Source organism: Selaginella moellendorffii, unplaced genomic scaffold, assembly GCF_000143415.4.
Source record: "Selaginella moellendorffii unplaced genomic scaffold, v1.0 SELMOscaffold_32, whole genome shotgun sequence".
In the NCBI taxonomy this organism is placed as follows: Eukaryota; Viridiplantae; Streptophyta; class Lycopodiopsida; order Selaginellales; family Selaginellaceae; genus Selaginella; species Selaginella moellendorffii.
In genome coordinates this window covers 836,062-846,255 of record NW_003314293.1, presented here as the reverse complement: position 1 = coordinate 846,255, position 10,194 = coordinate 836,062, and the positions used below count along the sequence as shown (strand labels likewise).

At 45.1% G+C, this 10,194-nt stretch overlaps 1 protein-coding gene across 2 annotated transcripts; it reads right to left on the bottom strand.

The window, feature by feature from the left end:
* Positions 1-1,393: 1,393 nt before the first annotated feature.
* Positions 1,394-4,391, bottom strand: LOC112348771. 2 transcript variants are annotated; one of them, XR_002993169.1, is made up of 3 exons: positions 4,134-4,391; positions 1,794-3,791; positions 1,394-1,742 (listed from the first exon to the last, which is right to left on the bottom strand). XR_002993169.1 is itself a non-coding variant. In XM_024681970.1 (2 exons), the coding sequence occupies exons 1-2, from the start codon at positions 4,330-4,332 to the stop codon at positions 2,212-2,214; spliced, it is 1,779 nt and encodes a 592-aa protein (XP_024537738.1). In that variant the 5' UTR covers positions 4,333-4,391; the 3' UTR covers positions 1,790-2,211. The 2 variants fall into 2 exon arrangements, 1 of the variants encoding a protein (XP_024537738.1); XM_024681970.1 differs by lacking the exon at positions 1,394-1,742 and having other exon boundaries at positions 1,790-3,791.
* Between the last annotated feature and the right edge of the window lie 5,803 nt (positions 4,392-10,194).

The window sequence follows — 10,194 nt, the reverse complement described above, 5'->3', positions numbered from 1 at the left end:
ACGCACTGACCGGGAAATTGATTTTGCCACCGAGACCTTTCTACAAATGCCTTTGGGAGTCTTTATCTCGTGGACAACTATACTTTCTGCATAGACCCAAACTGGGTATTTTGAAGAAGCTGAAATTATGCTGGAGGAACAGCATTCTTTTAATTTGTGGGTTTCTGGGCTTTCTTCTTATGCTAAACACAATTTTATCAAAAAACGAAGAATTTGTTTAAAAGAATGCCGTACAGAAATCTTATTGCTTGTAATGTGATGGTCCTTACGTATGCCCAAAACGGGCATTTTGATCAAGCTTTTAGCTTTGTAGAAAGTTACATGCCTGAGAAGATTCCACGCAGGCATGGTATCAAAGAGGGATTTAGTGCGATTGAGTTGTCCAGCGTGTGCATAAGGAGAGAGAATTAGCACGAAGGAAATAGATTCTTGCGTTGCAATTCCTCGAAAGTCTTTGTCGCGTCGTCCAGGCCCCCCAGTTTTGTGTACATTGCAATCAGCCTGTTGTGTATTGCCCGGGAGGAGGTTAGAATGCGAGTGTAGATTCTTCTGGCAGCAAAGAGGTGCAAGTATCGATGAGATCCAGGGATTGAGCTCAAGCTTACCACAAATAGACCAGGATACAGTGGACCTTTTGTGTGTGGTTCTTTCTTTTGCGAGGCTAGACGCCTCTTGTTAAATCTTGTTATCTTTTGCCATGTTGAAGCCTGCATGGCAGAAGAAACAAAAACACAGCAGGGGCCAGGCTTGTACGTGGGAAGTCGCACTCGCTGGCCCAAAGTATTGGCAGTGTAAAACTTTTGGCTCCCGGCCCTGGATCGCAGCTCTTGGCGGGGCATTCAAATAAAATACATGATCACATGCATTACAAAGGTGCTATGCTGTGCAGATTCCATTGTATTGCACCTAGGTGAGAATCTAATGAGTTACAAAAGAAACAAACAAAAATTACTTTAGGGAAGGGTCAGGTTAGGCCTTATTTGACTAATAGTGTTTAAAAGCATTTTAGAATGTTTTTCAAGTGATTTTACTGAATAGTTAGCTGAACAATAATTTGTGTTCTTGATGGTAAATGATGGTAAATAATTTATGGGTTACAATGACAATTGTCCGGTTCACCATAATCCTGTTCAAAGCATCCTGGATAAAGAGATTTTAAGTGTTAATGAAATTGCACTCAGTTTTTAATAAGCTTTGATTAAAATTCATGGTTGGCCACTAGCAACAAGGCCTCCCTGACCAATTTCATATAACCAGCTCTCCCATTGATTTCCTCCAAATCTTTACTGTCATTTAGCACAAATTCTCATCCCACAACTCCCAAAAAATATCCATGCATCTTCAAAACAAAAACACAACTTTAACTCTTTTAACACTATCCAAACTTCTAGGGTTTATAGGAAGGAAATGTATATTTCTTTTAGCAACCACATCGATCAAAACACAACTTCAAACTATTTCTAGGATTTGGGCATGTGTACCTAGGTGGGGGGAAGCTTGACAAAACAACTGACCGGTTTACCTGTTTATAGTTATCAATTTATACATCCAACTCCATTCCGTCCTCATCACCCCAGTAGTCTTCCAGTTCAGTAAAGGCTACATCGAAATCTCTTTTCCTCCTAGGCCTGTCCTTGAACGAGCGATGCAAGTCCAATGCCAGCACTTTATCAACTGCACGTGCCAAGGACTCCGGCTCTCCAACTTTGAATCCCTTGTACACGTTCAGAAAGTTTACCAAACTGTCAAAACAAGTTAGCAACAATCACAGTACACAGATGAAGACCACTTACTCCTGAGAAAACAATTGTTTTGCGTTGCCAGCATGAATGATGATCTTGAGCTGGGGACCAACACCGCCTGCAGCAGGAATCACCTCAACAGCAGGAGGCATACGCTCCTTCTTGAAGACTGCTGGATACACTACCATCAACCTGATAATGCCATTCTTCCACCAGCGGTTACCAACCTCCTCCTTGAACTCTGCCCTCAGTTTCGCTGCCTTGCGAGACCTGAATATGAACTCAGGGTTCGTCGTCGACACGCCCTGCTCGAACTTCTTTTTGTCAAGAAAGTTCAGGAGTCTGAACTGTGCAAAGAGGATCAGCTCCTTGTTGTCTTCCGTCTTCAGTGGGATCACCAGATCTGGACCTGCTAGGAATTCCGGGTGGAGAACCTTTGCTGTTCCCATCCCACCAGCGAGATAGCTCGTCATTCCCTTGGTACTACACACCAGTCGAAGGCTGTCTGCGACCACAACCTCAGCTGCTGGCAGAAGATGTCTGGTAAAGCAGTTGCGCCCTCAAAGATAGGATGATTACTGAACTTGCCAGCCGAAAGAAAACTGCAAAGAGCATCTGCTGCAGCTATCTCGAGGTTGAATCCTGCCGATGGTGAATTGAGACGATTCATTATGTGAAGAGGGGCGTTGTCCTCACGGAAATAGTACTCAAGCGCTTCCAACACGAGTGGTTCCTCGATCGTTCCTTCCGGCCCGAACTCTCCCTTATCCACATCAACAGCATCCAAATAAGCTAGCCCATGGTGAATCAGCTCGACTTCCTCTTTCCTGGTGCAGTAGTACTTTCCAACATATTGGCTTGTCAGACGTATCATCCGGCACAATTGGATCAGCTCCACGTTGTGAATCCGTGGCTGGACCTGGATGCGCTTCAAAACCGTGACGTAAGATCCTTCCGAGTCCTCCTTCGCGAGCATCGATCGGACACTCTTAAGCGACTCATTGAGAGAGTGTTGCTTTTCCAGAAAATCCTCAAGAACCCGAGCCAGTGGTCTGTATCTCCCTACGAACCTCTGGAGCAACTCTTCATCAACAGTGTCATCGACAGCAACAAAATTCTTCATGTACTTGTACATGTCACCCGTGTCTCGAAACTTGCCGAAGGAACAGAAAGCAGGACCCCGTAACAGCTGTTTGGCAATTGCCGGCGAGAAAACCTCCGTTTCCTTGTATCCGGCCAAACAAGTAGCCGAGAGCAGCAGCTTGGCAGTCACACCTCTGGAAGGCCGGCTAAGTGCCTCATACACTTGATGGAACGAACTCCTCGTCCCAGTCCCTCCGCCAAAAGGCTTAAACTGATCTTTGTGCAACTCGAAGAGCGCCTGCGCTTCATCCAACACAACGACTACATCAGTAGCCATCCCTATAACCTGCTGCCACTGCTCATTGATCTCTTCCTCTAAGGTTTCCTGCCTTCTCACTACACCTAGAGCTTCCAACTTGACGAGCAAAGACCCCGTTAAATCCCTGCAAATATCCACCTGCACAAACTGACTTCCCAGAAGCTGGAGTAGCAACCATTCCCGTGCCGAGAACTTCACCTCAAGACAACGCTTAAGTAGAAATAACCGAGCTAAAACTGAAGCTCGTACTACCGACTGAGCTAGAGCAGCTCGAACGTCATATGCCACGCCTTCCAGAACCAAGCTGCGCAATAATGTTAAGTCCTCAAACCCAAAGTTACCCTGCATGTCAGCTACGAAGTAAAGCCCAATTCTCGAACAGAGAAGCTCCAGCAACGTCCTTGTTTTCCCTGAACCCGATGTGCCCACCACAGAAACCACCGGACCTTTACTGTCTAGCATCTTGCCCAGATCACCAGACTGCGTCAGAAAGCTTGTTCCCAAGCCCGCTAAAAGTAGGCTGGGCTTCCCCTTCACTGTGGGCACAGCTCCAAGCTGCTTGATAGACTCCCGGGCCTTTTGGATAAAAGCGTCTACGCGGGGGAGAGCCTCGATTAATACTTCACCAGCAGTTGGAATTTCTTGAGCTGCACAAGACAAAAGCACAAGCTTAGAACGGAGAAAAAAAAACGGCAGAAAAAAAGTGAGTTTTTAAGCAATGTCTTCCAAACGTCTCCTCGGTTTCGAGCTGTGGCAGACTTAGAGCTATGGGATCAATGGCGCAAGCTTTGGATGGGGCAAACAAGGGATAAAATGCAAAAGGATGGAAGTGCACCTCGAGTGGCTTTTTCGATTCGAGATGGCAACGAAACAAAGCTCGACATTTGGGGCTTCTGCGGCAGATATGAAAAGCAGCTGATTGGGGCTTTTGCAGGGCAAGGCTAGGAGTGTGCATCAAATCTCTCAGATCGCGCATAGCATGTACTTACCATTAGATTTGAGCAGGACAAGCTCCTTCTTCCGCAGCTGCTCCTCCTTCTTCCGCAGTTGCCACTTCTCCTCCCACAGATGCCTTTTCTCTTCAGGATCTTTCTCGCTTTTCAGTTGTTCTTTCAATTCTTCGATTTCAGTGCCCACAGCCAGGATGGAATATTCAAGCTCATCCATAACTGCAAAAAAGGACGCCATCCTTCCCCTGCCCAAGAACCCTAAAATTGGGAATTTCTAGGGTTCCTCTATGTCAAATTAAAAAGTGTTGTGAACCTAAATGGTCAATTTAATTATATCCCCAATGTCATATAATTGTATTAAATTAAAAAAAAAACTGAAAAAATATTTTTCATAAACTTTCTAGTGGTTGGAGAGGATTAGGATATATTAGTATTTAACATCAAATCGTTGTATATGTGGGCAGTGCGTTGGCTTGCTTATACTTCCTTCAAGCTTGTAGGCCAGAACAACTCTCATGTACGAGGGCAGGATGTGAGATTCCATAGTCGGGCAAGGAAGAACTAACAGGACGAAAAGTGGCGGTCCTTGTCTGAGGTTCTTGAATCAGGCCACACTGAGGAGGCGAGGGTGCAGCTTCAGGCTCTCATGAGGATTTGTTCCATAGGTGGTCATGACGAGGAAGAGAAAGCAGCATTTACCACTACTGGCAATGAAATGCTGGAGAAGCTCCAAAGGGAGCTGACTTGTTGTCCGTAAGGTTCACTTCTCTTTTCTTGCTTTGATTTCTCTTTCATTTAACTCATATTTTGGAACTGCGCTGATCTAAAGCCACATGGAGAGTTTATTCTGGAGCAAGCATCAAGGCCATGGCGATCTCAGCCAGCCTTCCCTCCCAGAGGATTGCTACTCAACAGCACAGTAGACAGCAGATAAATATTCATGCTCACAAAAAAGAAGCGTGAATAAGGTCTGCTCGTTTTGAGATGAGCGTTGTGAGAAGAGTACCTGATCCGCTGATACACTGCACCAACTTTTGACCATTGCTGGGATTTTCGGCCATATTTGTAGGTCGGATTCGAGGCCTCTGCACCGAAGATCTCACGCTGCTGGGAGCAGTGCGGGCCATCCGTGGAGATATCAAACACGTGCCATGACCGTGGTCTCCTTGTTCCACTTCAGAATTTGTGATCTTAGCAGGCAAAGCTCCTCAACATGCTCTCCAGGGACTTCCCTCCGCAATCGCAGCCTTGCGCTCCCTCGCTCCAGGCTTTGCCTTGGAAGCCGCTGATAAGACTGCACCACTTTCTGGCGGCTCTCATCCTGCGCCAGCGCTTTGGCCAAGCTACTCTCGTGTTTCGCTCGAGTGGGGTGGCACAGGGACCAGCTTGATCGGTTTGTAGACTTCTTCCTTGGCTTCCACAGGAGGAAAGCTGGCGGCACTTGTTCACAGGAGCTGACAGGTTCTCACGAGGACCTGTTCCATAGGTGGCAATGACGAGGAAGAGAAAACAGCATTTTCCACAACCGGTGATGATATGCTGAAGAAGTTCAAGGATTTCCCGAAGGGAGATAGCTTACTCACTTGTGAAGGTTGGTTAGCTATTTTCTCTTTTATTTTAACGAGTTTGTTTCTTTCATCTTTCTAGGAACCTGATCCAGTGCTAGAAGTGCTCTGTTTCATATTTGCTCGGACATATGGACCGACTTTATTTGCAGGAGTAGCCAGTGTTATGATCCGGCACAAAAAAGACAGAGATCTAGTTGCCTTAAACTATGTTACACCACCTCTTAATGTTCCTCACCACCCAACCACCCCCAAGCTACCTTAAAAGCTCCACTGCGCTGCCGCTCCATTGTGAGCCTTAGGGTAGGTTAAGTCCCTCACTTTAACATGCTTTAATATATCCTTGAGCCTCCCTTTGACCAATTTTGACCACGTGGTCAAAGTTGGTGCCTAACAATTCTTCCCCCCCAACAAAGTCCTTGTCCCAAGGACGAGTTGTACTGGTGATCACCCTTTCTGGGGAACCCTACTCAAGCTTTTGGTCCATCTTCCACAGCCGCATACATCAAGGAGGCATTGGGCCCATCACTCCGAGATAGTATACCTTTCAATTGGCTGACATAAAATATCGGATGAATTTTCACCCCAGCTGGCAGCCGCACCTGATAAGCCGCTTTACCAATGCATTCCAGCACTTCATATGGACCAGCATATCGATGGGAAATTTTATCACTCTTTTTTGTCCATAAAGGCACCAATGTGGTCCGCCGCTCACTTGACAGAAAGATCACTCGCACAAAGATGAGATCACCCACCTTATATTCCTGAAATTGGCGATGCTCATTAGCAAGCTTCTTCACTCTATCCTGAGTTGCTTGCAAATTTCGTTTGCACATCACTAGAATCTCATCAAGTTCTATGGCCAGATCAATCACCTCGGAATCAAGCTTATTTTGAATGTCCTTACTCAAATCCAATCCCAACTCCACCACTGTTCGAGAATTCCTTCCAAACATGGCAAAGTAAAGACTGGTTCCACTGTGTTAGCTATTGTTGTAAGCAAATTGCACCAACGGAAGATATAAATCCCATTTCCTTGCCTTTGACCAATGCTATAACGTAGCATATCCTCCACCACCTGATTCACACGTTCGGTTTGCCCATCTGTCTGAGGATGATCTCCACTCGAGAGTTTCAAAGTCACTTACATAGCCTTTGCAAAGCTTTTCCAAAATCCATTGGTGAACTTTGAATCTCAATCACTAATGATATCCTTCGGCAAACCAAAATCAGGAAAAACCTTCTCCAAGTAAACTGTAGCCAAGTCTGAGGCAATGATAGTCTTCCGAAGAGCTAACAACCGCACATACTTCGTCAACTGATCCACTATGATTGTAGCGCACCCTATCTCTCTCCCTTTAAGCCAACTGGAAAAGGGGCAATTGCTTGATGAGAGAGCCCTTAGTGGCTATTTTATTCCGATTTATCCCCCAAGGTTCCAAGGATTCACGGTAACAGTAAGATTGAGGCAATGACAGTCTTCCGAAGAGCTAACAACCGCACATACTTCGTCAACCGATCCACTATGATTGTAGCGCACCCTATCTCTCTCCCTTTAAGCCAACTGGAAAACCACTATGATTATAGCGCACTCTATCTCTTTCCCTTTAAGCCAACTGGAAAAGGGGCAATTGCTTGATGAGAGAGCCCTTAGTGGCTATTTTATTCCGATTTATCCCCCAAGGTTCCAAGGATCCACGGTAACAGTATATCCAAATCTCATCTTATGATCACATGCATTACATTGAGCCAAGGGGAACCAGCACCTCCATTTCTACACTGAATTTACCAATCCTTCCATTGTGTAGACCAACTATTCCATGTGAGGCAACTAGTCATCCACTCGTAACGCAGTCCCACGATAGATACCTTTGTCCATGGATACTCCACACAAGAGGAAGGATATACGCATGGATGCACAATACGTACGATTTCAAATTTAGGGGTAGGAATATACCTTGTTCAAGGGTATATTATATTTTTAAGTAGCCATTAATTAATGGGAATCGAACCCATGCCATTTGCTCCGATACCACATATAGCACACCCTATCTCTCTCCCCTTAAGCTAATTAGAAAAGGGGCAATTGCTTGATGAGAGAGCCCTTAGTAGCTATTTTATCCCCATTTATCCCTCAGATCCACAGTGATAGTATATTCAAATCTCATCCCATGATCACATGCGTTACAATAACCCATACTTGCTCCTTTTGCCTCTGTGTTCGTGGCAAACAAGTGATGAAGTTTATAAAGATACTACACCAATGGCTCTGAGGAATAGGTAAAGGTTGCAAAAGTCCCCCTGGCTTCTCCTATGGCACCTTAACCTGCTGACAAAGCTCGCATGGTTTACAATACTTGAGGATATCAGCCTTCATATTCCTCTAATAAAAGTTGCGCTTAATGAACTTATACGTCTTCTTCCCCCCAAAATGACCGGCCTCTGGACGATCATGATAGTGGAATAAAACTTGAGTAATTAACGCATCCACTCGTGGCAAATATACATGGCCATTGTAGTAGAGAATCCCATCCACCAATGAGAAAGGGGCTTCCATCTGGTCACACAAAGAGGCCACCTCAGCATCCTGAGCTTGAGCATGCTCAACCAACTGCCCAAAATCATAGACCACCTTACTCAAATGATGACAAAATCGTGTTTGTAACGTCGTTACATGACGAATACGAGATAAAGCATTTGCCACCACATTTGATTTTCCTGAACAATGCTCAATATTAAACTCCCCAAACTCCATGAGTTTAACCATCTAACGAGCTTGCCTAATGTTCAACTCCTTCTGTGTGAAAAGATACACAAGTGGTTTGTGATCTGTCAACACCACAAACACTACACCATAAAGATAGTGCTGCCACGTCCGCAAAGCATGAACAATAGAGAGTAACTCTTGCTCATATGTGGAATAGTGTTGCTCCATGGAATTCAAAGTTTGACTCTCATATGCAATAAGCTGTCCCTCTTGCATGAGAACTCCTCCCAGTGCATAACCACTCACATCGCATGTCACCTCATAAGGTTTCGATAGATCAGCAATGTGAAGCACTGGAGTCTCACTCAACAATCATTTCAACACCACAAAACTCTCCTCTTGTGGCTGCTTCCACTCGAATGGCACATTCTTGCGTATCAACCATGTCAAAGGAATAGCCACCTTGGCAAACTTATGCTGGAAACGTCGGTAGTAACTAGCCATACCAAGAAAACTGCGCAACTTGGCCACTGTAGTCGGTGTAGGCTAGTTTTCCACCACAGCCACCTTCCTTGGATCTATCTTGACACCCTTAGATGTCACACTTTGGCCTAGATATTCCACCTCCAACTTTGCAAATTCACATTTGCTCTTCTTTGCATAAAGTTTGTTGTCTCGGAGTAACAAAAGAACCTTGCGCAAATGCACCTTATGCTCCTCCATATTCTTGCTAAAAAGAAGAATATCGTTCAAGAAAATCTCCACAAACTCATGAAGATAATGCCCAAATACCTCCGTCATCAACCGAGTAAATGTGGCCGGTGCATTCGTCAAACTAAACAGCATAACTGTAAACTCAAAATGTCCAAAGCTTGTGTTGAATGCCATTTTGGAGATAGATCCATCATCCATTGCAATCTGATGATATCCACTCCTCAGATCAATCTTGGTAAACACTCATGCTTCACCAAGCTTGTTTAGGATATCATCCACACATGGCAATGGCATCTTATCCTTCACTATCTTTTTGTTCAAAGTGCGGTAGTCAATACACGCATTGACCGTCTTTCTTCTTCACAAGCAAGACCAGATCTTGTGCTGCAAAGATGCTAGGCTCTGCAAGCTCCTAGAGAATCTAGTTGTGTAGCTTGTGTTGTTGAAGAAGGGCTGGGTCAACATAGAGGATTTCATGTTACAAATACATAGGATTTCATATTGCAGGCGATGTATTTGAACATAGTGGTGTAGGAGACTTTCTATGCAGACATGTATGGCACCATGGATATAAAGTAGCACATGCACGGCTGGTTTGCAGTGCGATGTTGGTGGTCTGCCTGGGAGTGAGGCTATGGTTGGGTATAGAGAGAAGAGCTCCATGTTGAGGGCTGCATTGACAAGGCAGTGGAGGTATCTTGCCAGTCATGGCAAAGAGTTGCTAAGTGCCCATCATTGCAACTCTCCATTATTTATCAATTGGATTTTGGCATATGCCTAGAATAGATGTCCCCAATATATGCTGTTATTATATCAGCTCTTTTGTTTAAATATATGAGCACTAGTTGAAAAATAGCCGTGTTACGAACACGGCCGGGATCCTGGCCGTGTTCACCGTGTTTCACGAACACGGCCATGGGTCGTGTTCCCACGGCTGTGTTCGTGAACAGTGGTCCGTGTTACTAACACGGACCACTGTTCAGAATATTCTCGTATGGAATATTCTGGTTTTAGGGCGCACGGCATCACACGACAATCCAGCCAGGGCACACCATTTCAGGGCACAGCAGCAGCAATCCAAGGCAAACAAGCATGGCGCAGCAATCCAGCATAC

What these genes read in the sequence shown, in the direction of transcription:
- LOC112348771 (XM_024681970.1), bottom strand. Translation starts at nt 4,332, where the DNA reads ATGGCGTCCTTTTTTGCAGTTATGGATGAGCTTGAATATTCCATCCTG. An exon ending in TGTCCTGCTCAAATCTAATG is followed by an intron (nt 3,792 to 4,133) that starts GTAAGTACATGC and finishes TGTCTTGTGCAG; the next exon opens with CTCAAGAAATTCCAACTGCT.